Source organism: Maniola hyperantus, chromosome 5 (assembly GCF_902806685.2).
Source record: "Maniola hyperantus chromosome 5, iAphHyp1.2, whole genome shotgun sequence".
Classification (NCBI taxonomy): Eukaryota; Metazoa; Arthropoda; class Insecta; order Lepidoptera; family Nymphalidae; genus Maniola; species Maniola hyperantus.
In genome coordinates this window covers 7,403,211-7,424,377 of record NC_048540.1, presented here as the reverse complement: position 1 = coordinate 7,424,377, position 21,167 = coordinate 7,403,211, and the positions used below count along the sequence as shown (strand labels likewise).

The window sequence follows — 21,167 nt, the reverse complement described above, 5'->3', positions numbered from 1 at the left end:
AATAGATCTCGGAACAGAATCGGATAAATAACAGAAATGATCCATTATCTAGAAGGAAAACGAAAACAAAACACAAAACCCCCCCTTTTCGTTATCCCCAAAGTACGATATTTGCATTTTTACTTTCTCATCCGGTTGGTCTACCACAAGCATTCCAATCATCACATATTCATCCCTACATACATCCACTACATTCATCCTCAACTGAACCATGGTAATGTAACTGTTAACTCAGAACATCACTACACTCATTCAAATTCCTAATTGAATATTGATAACTTAAATATTCAAACAGTTTAGACCAAACTAAGTAATGGCAAATATCTACTTCTTAATATCCTTAATATGCCAAGTGCCTATTGGGTGGTTGTCAGCTACTCTAACTAGTTCGTAAACCAAAGGTGACAAAACCTTGACAACCCTGCACTTTTCATACTTAGGTGCCAGCTTAGCTGTGAAAAAATTTGTAGCGTCGCTTTGTGGATAGGTCTTTTTCCACACTATATCCCCAACAGAATAGCTTGCAGACCTACGCCTTAAGTTGTAATGCGTTGCATACTCTGCATGAGCCTGAAACAAATTTCTCCTAACCTGACCAAATATGTCCTCCAAAGTTCCAAACTTTCCTGCGTATTCCTCCCTTGGAATTCCGGCCTCGTACTCCTTATCCGTGTCCTTATAGAAGGAACCATTTAAGACCGGTTCTCTAGCGTGGACAAGGAAGAACGGGGAGAATCCAGTGGATTCATTAACCGCACTGTTTATGGCGAACTGGACCTTGTACAGGTTTTCGTCCCAGGACCTGTGGTTATCTTTCACAAAAGCGGCTACAGCAGTCATAACAACCTTATTGTACCTCTCAACAAGGTTAACTTGCGGAGTGTACAGTGGTGTGTAGTGTAATTTCGGAATATTATAACGCTTAATGAGATTACGGAATTCAGATCCTGTAAATTGGGACCCATTGTCCACAATCACAGTCTCTGGAACACTATGGTTCAAAAATACAAAATTCTCTAGCGCTTTAACAACAGCGGCACCTGTGGCACGCCGTAACGGAAACAACATTGTATATTTCGAAAAACAACACGTCACCACAAAAAGAAATGTAAATCCTGATTTAGACCTAGGCAAAGGTCCGACTAAATCAGCCGAAATGACCTGAAAAGGTCTCTCGCAGACTTTAGGCTTCCCTAGCAGACCTGGAGTGGCTGATGTCGTGTGTTTATACGCAGAGCAAGTATCACAATTCTTAACGTACTCAACCACGTCCTTATACATACCACGCCAAAAATATCTGAGGGATAATCTGCGATGAGTTTTGAACACACCAAAATGACCTGCAGTTGCATCTGCATGGTTTTGTTGCATAATTCTAAGGATGTCGTTCTTGTGGACTACCTCTTTCCAGTCGAACTCACTGAGAAGCTGGTATTTACATTTACTGTAACGATATAGTTTATCGTTCAAAATACAAAAATTCGGAAAATTTGCTGGATTGATTTTACAGCCATTAAATGTTTTGTCATACCAGTCATCTACCAAAACTTGTTGACTAGAGTTATCATCACGATCACCAACTACATCTACGTGTATGAGTCTCGACAAGGTATCCGGAACTACATTATCACAACCCTTCCTATGTTCGATAACAAAATTATACTGTGATAATCTACAACCCCATCTGGCGAGTCGTCCTGAGGGATTTTCTAAATTTAAGAACCACTTTAGGGATGCATGGTCTGTGATAATTGTGACTGGCTTGGAACCAAAATAAGCCTGAAATTTCTCCACTGCAAAAATCACAGCTAGAGCCTCGCGTTCCGTCGCGCTGTAATTCCTTTCGTTTTTATTTAGGCTCCTACTGACATACGCAATGGGATGATCGCAACCATCGGTTTCTTGCGTTAGCATACCGCCAACACCATATGCAGAAGCATCACAATGTATTTTGAATGGTTTTTCAAAATTCGGTACCGCAAGAACAGGTGCGGTTACCAACGCATTCTTCAATGTATTAAATGCTACCTCTGCCTGTTCGCTCCACTCAAATTTAGGTGCGTTCTTTCCTTTACTCGTTAGTCTATTGAGTGGTGCAGCGATGGTTGAAAAATTCCTAATAAAGCGCCTGTACCAAGAACAAGTGCCTAGGAAAATCTTTACCTCCTGTGCAGTTTTTGGGGTCGGAAAGTTCAAAACTGCGGCAACTTTTCCAGGATCTGTGCGTAAACCAAATTCATCCACTATATACCCTAAATATTTCAAAGAGTTTCTAAAAAAATTACATTTATCAAAATTTATGGATAGTTGAGCCATTTTTAGTTTATCCAGAACTCTGTTTAATAAAATTAAATGGGTTTCAAAATCAGCAGAACAAATAACAATATCATCTATATAACAAAATACTATTCCATTTTCAATATCACTACAAAAATTTTGATTAAATAACTGGTCCATTAACCTCTGCTGTCGTGCTGGTGCACCGCATAGGCCAAACGGCATGACTTTAAATTTGAATAACCCTCTACCAGGAACTGTAAAACTGGTTTTTTCCTGAGAGTCGTTAGCTAACGGAATTTGCCAGAAACTTGAACTTAAATCAATCGATGATAAAAACCTTGCCTCTTTCAAGCTATCTAGAATTTGTGGAATGTACGGTATTGAGTATGAATTTGTTCATTATCAATCGCACAAATATTGTAAAATTGAGAAGGTGCCTTAATTAATTCTAAATTATCAAAAATGCCAGGGGCTAACTGAAATGTTTTCCAAAAGTCACAGCCAAAAATAACATCCGCTATTATAGAGGGTACTACAAAAAATTTTATTATGTGAGTTACGGAATTATAAGTAATCGGAATAAACATATAACCCATGCAATCAAGTTTGTCTCCATTTGCCACTGAAAATGTGGTATCAATACTGCTATGCAGTTTATAACCGAATTTCAAAAAAACCTTGTGCGCCTGGTTACCCAAAATTGACGCGCAAGCACCGGAATCTAGTAAACCTGTAATCTCAAAACCGTCAACAAAAACCTTTAAGTGTGGCCTAAAGTCTCGTTTATCCACTGAATACAGAACTGTGTCAGGTAAAAGGGATGTTTTGTTGTTAATGACCAAGTTCTTTACTTGTGTCTCTGCACAGTTCTTACTAATTAGTTTTTTGAATTTTTGTCCGGAGCGGGTTTACTAATCGCCTTTTTACTACAACTTGGACATGTCTTTACTGTAAAGTTCTGACGTCCACACGAAAAACATCTAATAAATTTCGGAACTGTCCTGCAAAATTTAAAGGAATGGTTACCCTTGCCGCACTTGTAACATAGTTGTTTATTTGTTTTCGTAAAATCAGTGCCTTTACTTGTATCAACCTTAGGTGCAGGTGTGACTGAAAGTGTGTTTATCTGTTTTGTCACTTGTTTGTAAGCAAACTCTGAACTTAAAGTTGCCTTACTGTTAGTAGGCTCAGAAAATAAGGCGGAACGCTGCCTCGCAGCCTCTAGTTTGCGACACTTTTCCTTCAACATTGCGACAGACTTAATGTCAACAAGAGCTAATTGTTCTGAGTAAAAAGGGCGAATATTATGTAATAAAATTTGTAACTTTTGTTCTTCGGAAAGTGGTGTTGACAACCTTGAAAACATGCAAAACATTATAGCGAAATAGATAGACACAGGTTCTTCAGAGCCTTGTGTTCTTGCTCGAATTTCACCTAGCAACCTGTAGTCATAATCTACTGCATCAAATTCCTCTAAAAATAAAGTTTTCAATTCTGACCAAGACGAAACTTGACATTTGTTGCCTCTGTACCATAACAATGCTCGGCCTGTAAAAAGATGAAATGCAGAAACAAATAATTTTCCATCTGAAACGCCATAAGATCTTTTATATTCCTCAACGCGTTCGATGAAACTGCGCGGATCACCCTGTCCGTTGAAATTTAACTTCCACTTGGCAACATTTTTATCACCAGTGCAGTCAACGGCGGTACTCTCGGAATCCAGTGATTCGTCGTGAGACGACTCATTGTCAGCATCTAATCTGGAAATCAAACTCTGCAACTTTGTATGTAATTCACTCTTCCTACTTATTAAGCTGAGTTCGGAACACTGTATTCTTAAAATTCTAAAGTACAAATGTGAAGCTAAAGCTTTAGACCTACAGAGGGCATGTCTATCTTTAGTGTCAGAACACTTTTTTAATAAATCTTCTAAGTCTTGAAGTTTTTTAGTAATAACCCCTAACTCACTTTCAGAAGAGAAATCTGTCTCTAAAATTGATTCAGAAGGAATTTCCTGAATTAATTGTTTTAACTGTTTCTTTAAACCTAGCACTGTAGGTGCTGGAGTTTCGGAACGAATGGATACCTCATAACACAATTCGTCCTTCAAAAGTGAATGAAACTGGGCAAAAGTCTGTTCCATTGTGTTAAGTCAAAACACATTTAACAAAATATCGAGCTTGTGTAACTGTCTATGTTTAGCCTTATACCAATTGGTTAAACACAAACACAAAAGAAGTTATTTAAACTATTAAATATACACAAGCAAAATACACAACAAAAACAATATTCTTAAGTCTATCCTAACTATTTTATCAATTATGTTCCTTATTCCAAAATATTGTTAATAATACAAGCACATATTATTACTATAGTAAACAAAATATAACAAAATAAACTTCCCAAAATTGAATAAATGATTGTAAGGTGCAGTATCACCTTTATGAGTACACAGTGTGTTACAACCTTTACAATTACAAAAGTAAACAGGCAGCAAAGTTGCAATGAACTCTGACTAGCATATTATCTTTCAAAAAAAACAAAGAGATTGTGCAATGGTTTGATGACTGTTACTTTACACTTTTACCACATAACCTAAAATACAACAAAATCTGTTTCTAAATGTCACTTTAAACTACTAGCATTCACTTAAACTTAACATGTTTTGTGTGTGAAGTAGCTTTTATCATAACCTTAACACAGCTCTAAACAAAATTTCAACAAAATAATGAAGTATCAAGTCACTGAAAAAAAAAAATTGTTCATAACTTCATACTTGAACTTAATGTAATCTCTGAATATAGTTTATATATTTAGTTTCACAAGTTGTAACTCTTAGTATTTATAAATGTATGTGTGTAACTAGTTAACGGCACATAGCGTTTCAAAACTTTAATTATACTAAGTTACCGGAAATTTCAAACATAAGATGTACTTACTATTGAAAGCAATACCCAACAACAACTCAGTTAAGCAATGTTTATTACTAAACTGAAGGCAAACATTCACTTATACACCTCCAAGGTAAGTCAAATAACATAATTGAACGGCATAAACACCATTTATAATGTGTTAATTAAATAAGAAAAAAAAAAAAAAACCACTGTTGGACTATACTCAGAAAATTACTTAAACTATCAAACAAAATTTCTAACTATTAGTTATTATTTAGTTAGTTAACCATAAAAAACAGCTTAGTGCTCTTTGCAATGTGTCACTACTTAGAAAATTGTACAATCAGCGGAGTACATTTCATAAAATTCACAAAATTTCTCAAAATATACTGAAATAACTATATAAAAAAACGTTCGGGCGCCATTTGTAAGGGTGGTAAATCGTGCGGAATAGAAATATACCCGGATACGGAATAATCTACCACCTTACAAAGATTAGAGGAAAAAAAAATAATTTTAATTTACTTTACTTGATCTATCTACCTAGTAAAGAATAGAAGCTAGCCGTCGACTCCCTTGTAATGCATATGAGGTGTTATAAATGAAATTTGCTAGATGTTAGGCAAAATTGTTTTTAATGTAACTTTTACCGGGGTCGCTTAATACAGAATGATGGCTAATAATGCTTAGTTATTCTAGCTTAATGCCAAGACTTAATTTAGATACATTAGAATGACTTAGGTAGATAGTACATAAGATCTATGTTTTAAATTTAAGATGCCATTGGCATGGAATAGACAATGACACAGTAAAATTCATAAAATTGTTTCAAAATAAAAGCTCAGTAGTAAAGACAGGGTTCTTACTGTACACATACACTAAGAAGGTTCACTAAACTGTTGCAGGATACAAACATTTGCTTACTTGTAGGTGCGAAGACTGCAAGGTAGCCGGACGGCATCGGCCAAGATCCAAAACTCAATTTATTTGATTCTTCACAACCGAAATGTTTCATTACAAAGATTTTCACCAAGTCTTATCCATAGCAATTAAGTTGTCAACGTGAATGTGCAAAAGAAATAAATACGAAAGCCGAAAACGCAAACGGAAAACTAAAACGGAAAACTGAAGCTAAACGTAAAACGTAAACGTAAACCCTGTAACAAAGAAAAACAAGATTATAATTTGTGCTGTGTGAAAATTTCGACACGTGGAATTTTCCCGATCAAACACAACTCACCTATTGAACTCCTGGCCACCAATGGTTTTCAGAAGTCCACCCACAACCCATTATCCTCATTTATTTGGGAAGTTAAAATAACTGGAACTGAAAGAAATCATGAGATTAGGATTTTCTCTAACCAAACCGCCATTTTGTCGAATCCACATTACTTGATTTTTCACTCACCATAACTGATGAAACATTGAAAATACGTTAGGATGACTAAAATTTATGACTATTGTATTTTTCCAGGCGAAGCCATGGGCGAAAAGAAGTGAGATTTTCCTGGAACGAAAAAAATTCGTCTTCACATGTTGACTCCAGGAAAATTCTAAATCTCAGCAATCGGTGTTGCCAGACGCAACCCGAGTGTGGCCGCTCTCATTTAGTTTGATCATAAAGCCAATTCATTTTTGAATATTTGCGGAACCTAAGGATATATTATAAGAACCGTTTTGTTAATGACTTAACAATAAACAAATGATATTATGGTTTTATTTAATTATTTTGTTTTATTTTTACGACAATTGACAACGAAGCAAACGCCATCTATTGTGGCTCGAATGAACTCTGAACATCGACCCACGCGTAGTTCTGCACCTTGATGCTAGGTGGCACCAACATACTTTGAACAAAATAGATTTTAATTAAAAGCGAAACGCTAATTAGTAGTTCAAAATTTACAACGTCACAGTATGAGTGACAGAGACAACGCTCTACAAAGCCGAAATGTCACTTTAAAGGCCGATGTATCTACATTACTTTCGGCCGCGTACTGTACAATGTACATGACACCTGGCAGGTTCAATCTTGTAAATAAGAAAAAGTAGGTACCTCATGTAATGTGTAGAAATAGAGATAAGTGAAAATGCATGGCTGTTTTAAATTTTCATTATATTTCGATAATACATAGTAGGTATAAGTATTAATTACCGGATGAATTTTACAAATAATAATATGGTATTTGTATGTCTAGAAATTAGAGATAAAAAAATAGTAGGTATCTGAGTATTTACAAATAGGTACCTAGGTAGGTATATTTACAGAAAGTATAAAAATGTAGGTAAATAAGACTGTTTTTAAACAAACAAAACATAAACATAAATAATAATTACAGTAGACACACTGATAAAATTATTACCTAATTAATAAATGCTCATAGCATTTTAGTAGATACCTACACTTAAATTAATTTTATACCTAAAATAAATATAAATAGTACCAACCTACCTATTCATGGAGATACACTTGATTACACATTCCTATTTAATACTTATGACGCGGCCAAAATTATGAATTAAAATGTAGGTATGTACCTACCTATTAATTTGGTATTAATTAATACATAAAGAATATAAATTAAATAAGAAATCGAAATCGTGTTAAAGCTACTATTTACACGGTCATATTATGCTTAATGTGGAATTTATTCTTATGAATAAAAATTCTTTTAAATCACTTTTCTCTGTTAGGTACTGTATCTTGCGGTTCATCACTGGTCACACACTATCGCAAAATCGTCGATAATAACGACCCTTGCAGAATGAAATGTAATAATAAATATTTTGTCGGTCGAAAATGACTTTGATTCTACCTAAGCATTAAAAACTCAATAGGGTAGTACCTATGCATTTTACAAAATGTATGATCAAGATAGTAGGTATTAGCCATAAGCAATCGAAAAATGTTAATTTCAGTTTATAAAATTGTAGTTATACCTACTTAATTCATTTTAAAGATTTCACTTTTTTATCTGTTTTTACAATTAATATTCACGAACACGACGCTGCGCTGTAGCTGCCATAATGAATTCTGACTGTGACGTCACATGGGTTGTAGTGTGTTGTAGAAAATGCCGTTGTAATATCAATCCGTGTGACGTCATGACAGCTTATGAACCTAAACAAAATGGCAGCTAGCGTTTTCTCGGGAGAAATGCAAAATTTTAATTCATTTTTCTTGCATCAAACAAAATTATTGTCAATTTTCAAAACAGGAAAAATACCCTATTTCAACAATGACTTTTAAGTAGGTAGGTACATACCTATACCTACTACATATTTTGAAGTCAGGATAGCATCGAAAACTTATTTTCGACAATAAATTGTTTAATTACCTACTACATTTCATCCTGCAAGGGTCGATAATCTGATCAAATTTTCTTAGCTACGATTTTGCAAGATTTTATACTTAGATTACCAACTTACTTTTTTTTACTGCGCGATAGGCTTGCGCTTAATGATGCTTAAAAAAGCAACGATGAGGTCTAGATTAGAGCACGTTCACCTAGAAGATGCTCATTCACTCTTGCTTTGAAGATTTTTAGGTTCAGTTCAGTACGTGGCAGGAAACAGATGCCGGAAGGGCATTCCACTCCACACCTTGGCGGTTCGTATATTGAGCTAAAACGTTTCATGTGAATAGGTAGATTGGAATGCCGACCACATAAGGATGCTATCGTTCGATCACGGTTTCGAACAAGGTTGTGAAGTTCCTGAGCACGTTCTCTAAAATACATCCGATAAAAGACCGATAAGCAGGCAACATTGCTTCGGTGCTGTATGTAAGCTGTGCAATTTCACCTGCGTAAGTAATTGTTCGCCAATAATTATTCTTCGGGCGCGGCGGTCTATCGAGTCTTGCATCGAGTTGGTCGATACTAGGTAGTACAAAGTACTAAAACGTTGTTCACTTGGAGGTACAGATTACTGGAAGAGCAATTTCTCCGATTTGTCGCTGACATAGCTTCTCTTTATAAACCTGCTTTCATTTGTACCTAAGTATTTAACGCTTCACCAGAAAGTAGCATTCGTTAAAGCTTTGTGTTCTAATTCAATTTATAAGTGCTTCTTAAAAGCCAGTCGTGGCGCAATTTTGCTTCGTAGGTTGACGCTTGTTTTGCGTGGTCATCTCATCCTGGTTAATTCAAATGCTACTTCTAAGTCTTAAAATCAGGATCACTAATTCAATTAGTTGTACAAATATGGCACCGCTACCTGCCGCAGTTGTCATAGAAACTGGCTGAACCCCGGTTAGGAATCTCAGCGTATTCACGCTTCGGCGTACATAGTTTGCTGCTGAAGTCAACATTCCGCTTTCTGTGTGAGAAAAATATGATATTAATCTAAATAAAAATCCTGACTAACTGACTCATCAATCAGACTTGGTCCTAAAAAGCTGAAATTTTGCTAAGAGGTTTGCTTTATAAATTATAATGTAGATAAGGTACAAGGACGGTTTTCAAAATCCCCACGCGAGCGAAGCCGCGGACGGTCATAACTATACTAATAGAAATTCGACTTTCATCCGCACTAAGTAAATTCTATCTAAAATTTGTGCCTACCGACTGCAAATTCGATTCGGCTTCAATATTGGGATTCAGCAAATGATTCGTGATATCGCGAAGTGCAATTCGTGCTAATCCGAATGGTTGGCGCTAAGGTAAGGGTTTTTAAAAACCCAGCGGGAATTCATTGTTTTTCCGGGATATATCTAATACTATTCTAAGACTATTCGTTGTCATAGAATGTCTCATCTGCCGGCCAGCTGGTTTGCCAATTTTTTTTCGCCAATTCGCCAAACAATAAATATTCGCAGTATCCCGAATATTCGCAGTAGTGTGGTCAGTTGATTGGCCGAATGCCGAATTACCGTAAAATTTGCCCAAACTCGAATCATTTGGCGACTCCTGATAGTGGAGCAGTACCATACCTCATAAGATATTAGAACATGCTCAAACAAAAACAATTAAAAAAGTACCCTCTACTCGGCAGCTCCATTTGGTCAACGATCACGGACTTTACGTAAAGGCGGTCGTTACACCATAAAATGCAGAGGGATCGCGGCTCCAGTACATTCATGTCGTACTCCCACGATAGCTCTACCTGAAAAGTAAATTTAATTTTATTTATTTATTGGCATCCAAAACAGATTACAATAATTATAATTATAACCAAATTCCACAATACAACGTTTCGTTCTTATTGTAACCCATGATCACACAGCATAACCAGAGTTTAAAAAGCACGCGTATTATGTAGGCAGTAGGTACACAAAGTTAATATAAATTGACCAACTAATTAAGTTTGTGAGCAACTTCATTTAACTTACTTATTTTTCTAAAGAAGATTGGAAATCTGTGTAGGTACAAAAATATACCTAAATAAGTATATAAATTTTCTATATCTAAATATCTAATATCTAAATCTTGTTATTACGATTTTTAGGGTTCCGTACCCGAAGGCTGCCAACGGGACTGTCTATTAGGTACCTCCGCTGTCTCTCCGTCAGTCTATTCATCCATCTGTCCGACTGTCCGTCTGTCTGACAGCGGGCTGTATTTCATTAACCGTAATAGGTAAAGAGTTGAAATTTTAAGAGTGTGTATTTCTATTGCTGCTATACAACAAACAATATTTAAAGAAAATACTAAATAGCCGCCATGCAAATAAAGTAAAAAAGTGCGTGTCGGACTCGCGCACCGAGGCTTCCGTACTCGTGTATTTTTTTCGTTATTTTGCACTATATATCAAAAACTGTTATGCATAAAAATAAATAAAAATCTGTTTTAGAAGACAGACAGACAGACAGACAGATGGACTGACAGACACACTTTCGCATTTATAATACTAGTAGGTATATCCATACTAGTATTATAAATGGATCTAAGTCAAACTTTTATTCAAATTACGTGTATACCTACCACGCCACGGTATATGTACACTTTTTGATTGCCAATAGTTGAATTGCCAGTTATTGTACTTAATGAATTAGGTACGTAAACTTATAATTAAAGCTACGAGGGTTCAAAATGCGCCCTAATCCAAGTATTCAGAGTGGTACCTACTTACTTTTCTAACTTTACCGCCTAAGTCCATTGGATGTGTTACTACAATTGTGTATGAAGTTCCATGCTCTAACCTAAAACAAAGCGCAACTTAAGCCACATTTACATAAAATTAGTTCAGATTCAGGCCGTTGTTCCATGGATTACCGCACGATCTGCGCACGACACGATACGAGTCACACGATATACGAGTATACCTACTGGACATAACTTATTCGTAGGTTTTATGCTTTAAATTCGTACTGGATGTGTGGTATGAGATGTCGTTGTATGATCACTGAAACGATGATTTTCAAGAATGAAAAATAGCCCATAATAAATAATGACCTAGGCTACTACGTCTTCGTGATGCAAGCATCTACCAAATTTCGTCAAATCGGTTAAATGGTATAGAGTATGGACTACGGCATTATAGAATCCTGTAGGAACTCTTTGATTTTAAGGATAAAAGTAGCATAATGTCCTAGGATGCAAGCTCAAGTCAAAATACATCAAAATCAGTTAAAAGGATGGGCCGTAAAAGGGCAACAGTCAGACACACTTTTTAATAATAGGCGTTATACCTATTAGCTACTAGTTGATGCCCGCGACTTCGTCCGCATGGATATATTTTCTCAAAAATCCTGTGGGAACTCTTTGATTTTCCGAGATAAAAATAGCCTACGTTACTCTCCGTCCTTTTAATTATCTCTATGCCAAAAATCAAGTCGATTTGTTGCTTACTTATAGGGCGTGAAGGAAGGACAAACCAACAAACAACAATAGCGCTCGTCGTGTCGTGTAAATCTGTGGATCAACGTCCTTATGACGTACAGTAGTTAGATACTAAATAGTTACATACTTAACATAATTATTGGGAGTGAGATCCATTCCTTTAATAACTCCTCGATCCGATAATAGAGTCACTTTTAGGAATCCCTGATAACATAAATTTTCAAATATTAATAATTGCTTACTTACGGAAAAATTTTCTTTTATAAAATATGATCTCTTCTCTCTCAAAATCTCTTACCTGCACCCACGATTCTGCACCTTTTGGATTTGCCAAATGAATCACTACTTTGTAATGGCGTTCTGAAAATATAAGACTTGTTAGGTTGGTCTATTCTGTGTGCAGTGTGACACAAAATAAGTAGACCATAAAATTATTTCAAAGCTATGGTAGCCTAGTGCTTAAGTCAGTCTCCTATTCGGCAGACCCACGGTTCAAGCCCGGGCACGGACCTCTAGGTACTCATCGTAATTGGGTATTTAACTACATCAAAAATAAATTATTTCTCAGTGATTAGAGCTTCCAAAATATGTAAAATCCACGTGCTTTGTTAGTTTTAAGTGTAATAACCATTTTAATTTTAAATTATCGATTAAATTAAAAAGTACGTCTTTATGATGTGACGTCACATTCCAGTATTTCATAGACTATCGCATACCTACTAAGTGCACGTTTTGGCGTTTGATAAAAAGTTACTGATTTGACTAGTTGTCAAATACCGTGTTATGAGTATTATAAGCAATTAGGTATCACTCAGTAGTGGGCCAGCGATTGGTTGATGATGATAATGATGAGGTTTCAATGGAAGCTTGAACACCGAGTTGCAATAGATATAATTAAAATATATTAAAACATAAACGTCGAACGTTTTAAACATTTACTTAGGAATTTGCTCCCCAATCTCTATGCTAAGCCGTGAGTTTCTAGTACCATATACCTACCACAGAGGTCAGAGATTCTGTCAATGCAGTTAACGTAGCAGCTACCTACAGATTAAAATACTGTACCTAGTACCTACATATATAAATAGCACGAAGTTTTTCTTTCACTTACGGCAGAAAGGTAGTTCTTTGCCCGTATTAAGGTAGTACTTGGCTCCAATAGTATCTTGTTCTTCGGAAGGGTAAACCTCATTCTCCGACTGATTGTTTTTGTTTGTTATTAACCCGGGTGAACTATCTGCATGGAATCTAAAAAAAATATTTTTGATAGTTTTATTTTACATATCTGATTGGAAAAATTTAATGTTCTAGGTAAATAAACTATAATACCTACCTATTTGGCAGAAAAAAATATCATTTCTCGTCCTTACCAAAAAAAAAACAACCCTAAAGTAACATACTGGTGAAGTCGTGGACATTATAAACATATTGTTTACTAGTTGATACTCGCGACTTCGTCCGCGTGGATTTAGGTTTTAAAAAATCCCGTGGGAACTCTTTGATTTTCCGGTAAAAATTACATCAAAATCAGTTAAACTGTTAAAGTGTAAAAGGTCGTAAAAAGCTAGCAGTCAGACATACACACTTTCGCATGTATAATATTAGTATGGATATGGATGAGATAAAAAAAAGTTAACAAGATTTTTACAGGAATAATTTTCATGTACCTACCTACTTACTCCACTAACCTAAAAATTCTATTAGAAGATAAAAACAATGTTGTTTACCTTACCTTATTTTTAATGAAAATATTACAATAAAACTTATCTCTGATGGTTTAGGTAATAATTATGAATTGGATGAGTATTGGAATCTAGTCAAAAGTAAACTTACCCCATGACTGCACAGCCATGACCACAGTGAAAACATTTGCCGGATATGAAATGTTGATAGGACGGACATTGATGACCTGAAAACAATGAAGGATTCAACAACATAATTATGCCGCCTTTGTTTAAAGTTATAGATTCGATAACATTGTTTTGCCATTTACATAGTAGGTATGCAGTAGTTATCGCTGAACAGTCTCCATAAGTGATGGATAATATTAGCTAATCCTTACCTATATAGGGACATTTTCCGTTGATAGATTCTGTAAACAGTTTTATGGCTCTGACGTGATTACACGCCACAAGAACTCTGGAAGCTTCTTCTAAACCTTGTTTGACCAATGTCAGAGGTATCAATGGACCTTCGGTCAAGTCACAGCCTGGTTGCTCTTTACCATTGTTCGGGTAAAAGTCCAAGTGACCCACGGGTTGTGACATCCCGTATCCTGCCATAAATACAAAATCTGTCGCACGCGTGGAATAAACATGTCGTTAAATTAATAAACAGCAATCAATGGATATAATATATACAGTAATGGATGCAGCACATAAGCGAGTACATTTACATTAAATACAAATATAGAAAATATTAGTAAGATATTAATCACAGTGCAGCAATAAGCTCACAATCTTCAATACATAAGTTGAAATTATTGTTAATATAGTGAGGATACAAACATGTCGATTAAAAAGCATAGAATAGTGAAGAGTCCATGATTATAATTTGTAATTACGTCCTGGTGTTTACCTAAAAGAAAAATGCTTTTTCCGTCAGTATGTATAACGTCTACGAGTTGGGCATCCGACGGATCCAATCTCACGTGTGTCGGCATTCCTTGAAAGTATGGTTCTGCGGGATCGAGCCCGGTAATTCTTCCCAAGTCCTAAAATATTAGAAGCTAAATCAAAGATATTATGAAGATTGATTATTAAAAATGAATGTATTCAATCAAAAGGAAGCAAGATTCAGATATCTTCGCACTCACCTTTATTCGTTCTCCAGCGTAACCGGCTGTGTGGGCACCTAATGAGTGACCTATAATATGGACGTCGAGCGGGTTCAACCCATGATCTTTCTGAAATTAATTAACATTTTTTGTTATACAATCAATTCTTAGTTTGTAAATATATAGTATGTACCTAATATATAAACTTTTCATCTCACAATATAGTATTAAAATAGTTAAGTAGTAGTTTAAATTTTTGTAATAATTGTATAGTAGGTATAAGATGGTTTAGAGTTATTTAGGGCTCCCTGTAAGGACAGTATAATAATCCATCCATACTATCCATACTAATATTAAAAATGCAAAAGTGAGTCTGTCTGTCTGCTAGCTTTTCACGACCCAACAGTTATACCGATTTTGATGAAATCTAGTACAGAGTTACCTTACATTCCCGGGGATGGGCACATAGGCTACTTTTTATCCCGGAAAATCAAAGAGTTCCCACGGGATTCTTAAAGGCCTATCCGTTCAACCAATTATTAACATTTAATTTAGCACAGAGGTAGCTTGCGTCTCGGAAATTGACACAGGCAACTTTTATCCCGGAAAATCAAAGAGTTCCCACGGGATTTTTAAAAACCTAAATACTCATGGACGAAGTCGCAGGCATCATCTAGTGATAAAAAAAATTAAAAAAAATACCAGCTATCTATTTTTAAATATCATACTACCTTTAGAATGTTTATTGGTAGGTAAATCGTTATATACGTATTGGTTCATTAATCAAGTTCTGCTAGTCAATAATATAATCTTAGTATATATGCAACGGCTATTGCAAAAGGTGCTTCCATTTGCACAATACAAAATGTTAAAGTCTGTTGAAACGTATTTGGAAATGTACCTAAGCTTAAAAAGTAACTGTAGGTACCTACCTAACAGAATTGTAGAAATAGGTGGCCTTCACCCCGTCATCCTAATATCATTTTTATTTTGGCTAGCGATAGAAAGGTATTCATAATGGAAGATTGGACACTAGACACAGATCAGCCGATAAGGCGTGCACACTGCACAAGAAGCGAATTTTTCATACTGAATTTATATTTTGATAAATAAGCCGGCACGCATTCAGGCAATTTTCTAGCTCTTATTATAGTTAAGTAGTATGATCAGCTTTAGAGGCCTATTCATTTACCCTATAATTTTAAGAGATATAATGCGCGGAAAACAAATAGATATGTAGTCCAATCTGAAGTTGCAGCATGGCATTCGCAGTTTGGGCAGATCATAGACTAAGGATTATACATCTGCCTCCGTCCGGCTGAGATCTGTTTTTATGCAATGCGCAATCATACGCCTCGTATTCAGATTGCACTACTTGTTTGTCCCGCACTATAGCATCTAGTATGTATACCTGTAGGGTGTTAATAAAATGTGCAACTTCTAGACCCACTAGCCTCGTATTGGCCGTGGCTTGCGTGTAAAGAGGTAAACTGCCACCAGCCCAGTCTACTACGACCACATTAAAATCACCTGCTTTCACCAGTTCATCTTTCATCTCACTAACCTGTGGAAACAAAATGTATTGAATAATAATTGATAGATCGTATAATTTACACTTCCGGCAATCTTCTGTCTTGATTTAAATGTAGTAGGTATAACTAATGAATGACAAACAATCAATCATAATATTAATTTTTCAATAGGTACGTTTCTTACAGTGAACAATAAATTACAAAGGAAGCTACTGAAACGATTTTGTATGATTTCAAAGTTATTAAAATCGGAAGTGTGATCGAACTCATTCATTGCGAAACAAACTGATTTGGGTGCAATTTATGTAACGTAAATAATAGGTTAATAAAGTTTGCAATGATATAAAAAATCGAATAAAGTAAATGCCACGAAAATCAACCTAACTGTTCAATTAGCGACACGCAAAGTGCAGTATTATATAATTTACGATAACCTTTTGATTTAGAGAAAATATGGGTAACTACGTAGCTATGCGGGAGCTTAGAGATTTTATATACGTTATAATATTTACCCAATTAGAGAGTGGAGTGTCGATAAATCCGTGAATTATCAATTTCGTCAGTTTGGTAGGACTAAAGTTAGATTTCACGATAGTTTTGTTGACGTTAACATTCAATATTTGACCGTCAGTAGGATTCTTTTTTGTGTATAGGATGAATCTGTAAAAAATTACGTCCGTGATATTATCAAAACGCACTTTATGGGTGGACACTGGATAGGTTCCCCAAAATCAACTTCTATAGTTTTTAAATCTCTTTTTGGTGGAACGACGGTTGACTTGATCGGGGGAAGTCCACAGCTGGAACTTTATGAAGGTATGTTGCTCAAGTATAGGGATTATTTCGATGCCGTCTGTCCATCTATAGTGGAGGTGCCACTGCCCTTCCTTGCGGGTCACCAATACCAGCACCTTCTGACTGCAACGCTTCAGTCGTCCGACCTACTCGTATTTGCCACGCATATTGCTTCGCAAGTCGTTGAGATATGTGGACTTCAGTGAGACTGAGAACATAAATACTTACCTCTTAATTTAAAAACTATGTACATAGATAGATATTACCTGGTATTGATGACGACTCTAGGTAGAGGGAAGACATTAAACGGCCGATGTATGAGGTGATACCAACTCCTTGTTATGTTTAGGCATCCCAATTCATCGTAGCATCTTGTTTCATTTTCAACTAAAATTAAACTTTTTCATTATTTTTATTTTTAAATGTATGTATGTCACGTTCTGGAAAACGATTTTAATCAAAGTTGGCGTTACGTACTTTTATATAAAACCTGAGCTTTTTTGTTTTACAAGAAGGCATGTACCTACTTGTAGTTAAAAAGTTCGTCTCCATCAGTGTTTTTGCGTGATATGGTCACGAATAGACAGGTAGGTAATAATTATATTAATATTTAATCTTCGTTGAGTTTATTATTGAGAGTCGTGACCCTCCATTAAATACATAATGGAAGGATTTTTTGGGATAACAACGCGGTGGGTTCCCAACTACCTTCGCATAAGGAATAGACAATCTATTTCAATTTTGTAAAAGTAAGAGAATAGATGAACTTACATGGCAACCAAGGTATGTTGACCTCAATACGGTCAGAGCGTGCCCAGTTAAATGGATCAAGGATTCCGGCAAAAGCTGGTTGCAGGCCCAGTAGGATACACCAGAGCATTACCCGGAGATACTTGTTCGTCAGGTGAAGCCGTAGCATAATATTTTCAGTGTCCCTGTAAAAGATAGTAGGTATACTTATTAATAATTATTATAAGTGTGGTATTTATAAAAGTTACCAATTGAGCGTGACATTAAGCTTGCATAGGCATATTATACTGATGGTAAAATTAATATTTGTACTCTTCAACACAGGTAGGTATAAAGAAGGATTATAGCTTAAGCTATAATCTGCTAAAACAGAAAAATCAGTATGGTGCCTGACGATTCAAAAGTATGTACTTATGAAAAAAAAATATAAATAAAGGTAATTGAATGAAAAATATTTCTATTTCTAAAAATATTTCTGTTTCAACATACAGCATGCGATATACGCCACCCACTATCCCGCTACTAAACATGCAGGAAAAAGAAGTCATCAAGCAAGCAATACGCACCACCACCACGCCTCGCAATACCACACAAATCCACCAAAATCAGAGCATCCTCAGGAGATGTAGACCTTACAATGCACAATTGCAAAGTAAGTATATAGCGGTACGTATCGCCTGCTGCATGTTGCACCATACAGATTTGTCTGTTTCAGCGGAATAAAGCAAATAAGCTTATGGTTCCTTGTATATCATGGAATTCCGCAAAGTAACGTTTCTTTAATTTAAATTTCTTTATATATGGCAGACTATGTATAAAGAATTTAATTAACGAGTTAAAGGCGCAAAGGGGCTTTATTGGCACCTATGGAAACGGAGGCAGCGTTGCAAATGAAAAAGTTCCATACCGGCTGATTAAACCATCGTTTGTTCTTATTCCGCTCATGAGTAGTCTAAACGTCAGCTGTACCAGTAGCGGAGGGTGGTGAAGTTGTTAGAGAACTGTTAAAAAAAGAAGATGGTCAAACCAAACATGGTCTATGGTAGGTCTTATGCAGCCGTACTCAAGAGTCGCTAATCTAATCGTTACTTAAGATTGAGTTAAATCGAGACAGATTTATGTGAGAGATATAGCTCTGTCTCGTTTTAACTAAACTTAAGTAAAGATTAAGCTACTCTGAGTACGGCTGATGGTGTGCTTTATATATTATACTAGCTTATTCCCGCGACATCGTCCGCGTGAACTACACAAATTTCAGACCCCTATTTTACCCCCAGGGTTGAATTTTCAAAAATCCTTTCTTAGCAGATGTATCATAATAGCTATTTGCATGCCAAATTTCAGCCCGATCGCTCCAGTAGTTTGAGCTATGCGTTGATAGATCATTCAGTCAGTCAGTCAGTCAGTCAATCAGTCAGTCACCTTTTCCTTTTATATATTTAGACAATGACACCGTCAGTTAAGCAGTCAGTGGTAAAACGTTAGTCGTCATCATCATCGACAACTGATAGACGTCCACTTGCACATAAGTCTCTTATATGGTCACAGGCCACGCGGTCTAGCGCTGCCTAAATCCAACGGCTCCTTGCGACTCGCTTGATGGCGTCAAATCACCTAGTGAGGGGTCTTCCAACGCAGTACCTTAGAACTCCATCACACATCACCTCAGTCATACAAGGTTGAAAAAGAACGCATCCAAACATGACGTGCGAACTTCTTCTTCTTCCTTACCTTATCCCACGCTACGTGGGGTCGGCACAACATGTCTTCTTCTTAAACATGACGTGCGAACATGAAAATAAGTAAGTATTTGTTTTCATTCGTCGCAACTTTAGAAAAATGTATGAGTTAATACTTAGTTAAATATTAGGTATGTAGTTGTAAGTAGCAGGTTATTCTGAGCGGTAGGTCGTAAGGGACATACTAACATATCACATAATATAACTTATACTTTTTATTGTAGAAAAAACCTAAGTTTCTCAGTTATTTATCCTAACAGCAGTGTTTACATCGAATGAATAGCAATTAATTTCCTCAATTTTTGCGATAATGCACTGCAATAGGTAGCGCATGCGGAAGATACTTAATACTTATTGCGTGTTATATTCGTTATGCAACGCTTATGACTCGCATTGCAGTTATGACGTGCGATGTTAGGCGTTTAACTTGTATATTTTTGCATAAGTTTAAAACAAAAAAAATGGAGCGTATATTATCAAAGAACAAATAAAAAATGCCAAGTATACCCACACAGATTTATCTATACTTCCATACTACTATTATAAATGCAAAAGTGTCTGTCTGTTCGTCTGTCTGTCTGTACATCTATCTGCCTGGCTTCCTATCTGCCTGTCTGCTAGCTTTTCACGGCCCATCCGTATAACCGATTGTGATGAAAAGGGCAGAGACTTATTTAATTAAATAAAACACAATTCAAGTTATCACTACCCATATTATAAATGCGAAAGTGTGTTTGTTTGTTGGTTTATTGGTTTGTTGACTTGTCCTTCAATCACGTCGCAACGGAGCAACGGATCGACGTGATTTTTTGCATGGGGATAGTTAAAGACCTAGAGGGTGACGTAGACTATATTTTTTATCCCGGAACATCAAAGAGTTCCCATGGGATTTTTAAGAACCTAAATCAATGCAGATGAAGTCGAGGGCGTCAGCTAGTATAGTATAGGTACCTCGCCGCTGTGGTCTCGATGAGGTTTTAGATTTAGATTTAATTTATTTTAGTTTTTATTTTACTTTTTCTATTCTTTCTTCTCTACAGAGTATAAAATAAAGTCGCTTCCCGCGTCTGTATGTATGTATGTTTTGAACTACGCAACGGATTTTAATGCGGTTTTCACCAATAGATAGAGTGATTGAAGACCTTACCTTAGAGATTTAAGGAAGGTTTATAGCTATAGTTTAATTCTCAAAAAATTAGAGATCCGTAGAGAAATTGAAATAATGTGAATTAGGTCGAAAAAAAATTCCTCTCATTTGAGAGTTTCCCAGGCAATGACACCTCAATGACACCACATTAGTATCTACATTGCACCCATGCGAAGCTGGGGCGGGTCGCTAGTTTTAGTTAATTAAAGTTTATTTTATAGTAACTTAGTTAATTGATAAATAACTGATAGGTAAGCGATAGATATATTTCATTTTTTAAATGCTTACTTACAGTGTATTTATGGAATGGAAGCATAAATATTGAAACAATAGTAAGTATTTAAGGTATTTTGTTTCACACTTTTCCTGCATTTGTATTGGGCTAACAAATTTCCCAGCACGCAAGATGTTGAAATAGTATAAATATACCTTTGATAATTCATCGCTGTGTTAACAATTATATCGCTTT

The 21,167-nt window shown here is 35.9% G+C and overlaps 1 protein-coding gene across 4 annotated transcripts in view; it reads right to left on the bottom strand.

Annotated features, from left to right (window-relative positions):
* Positions 1-7,284: 7,284 nt before the first annotated feature.
* LOC117982108 (pancreatic triacylglycerol lipase-like) overlaps positions 7,285-21,167 on the bottom strand; it is a 38,334-nt gene continuing 24,451 nt past the window's right edge. Inside the window, exons 2-16 of one of the 4 annotated variants that reach the window (XM_034968399.2) lie at positions 18,720-18,813; positions 17,834-17,997; positions 17,329-17,449; positions 16,780-16,927; positions 16,147-16,299; positions 14,775-14,864; positions 14,537-14,672; positions 14,022-14,252; positions 13,793-13,868; positions 13,071-13,207; positions 12,258-12,319; positions 12,087-12,163; positions 11,250-11,319; positions 10,159-10,283; positions 7,285-9,497 (exon numbers count right to left, since the gene is read on the bottom strand). In XM_034968399.2, coding sequence (XP_034824290.1) covers positions 9,392-9,497; positions 10,159-10,283; positions 11,250-11,319; positions 12,087-12,163; positions 12,258-12,319; positions 13,071-13,207; positions 13,793-13,868; positions 14,022-14,252; positions 14,537-14,672; positions 14,775-14,864; positions 16,147-16,299; positions 16,780-16,927; positions 17,329-17,449; positions 17,834-17,997; positions 18,720-18,757 — 1,734 coding nt within the window. In that variant the 5' untranslated portion in view covers positions 18,758-18,813 and the 3' untranslated portion in view covers positions 7,285-9,391. The remainder of the gene's footprint in view (positions 9,498-10,158; positions 10,284-11,249; positions 11,320-12,086; positions 12,164-12,257; positions 12,320-13,070; positions 13,208-13,792; positions 13,869-14,021; positions 14,253-14,536; positions 14,673-14,774; positions 14,865-16,146; positions 16,300-16,779; positions 16,928-17,328; positions 17,450-17,833; positions 17,998-18,719; positions 18,814-21,167) is intronic. The other 3 variants (XM_069498856.1, XM_069498858.1, XM_069498857.1) reach the window with 3 other exon arrangements.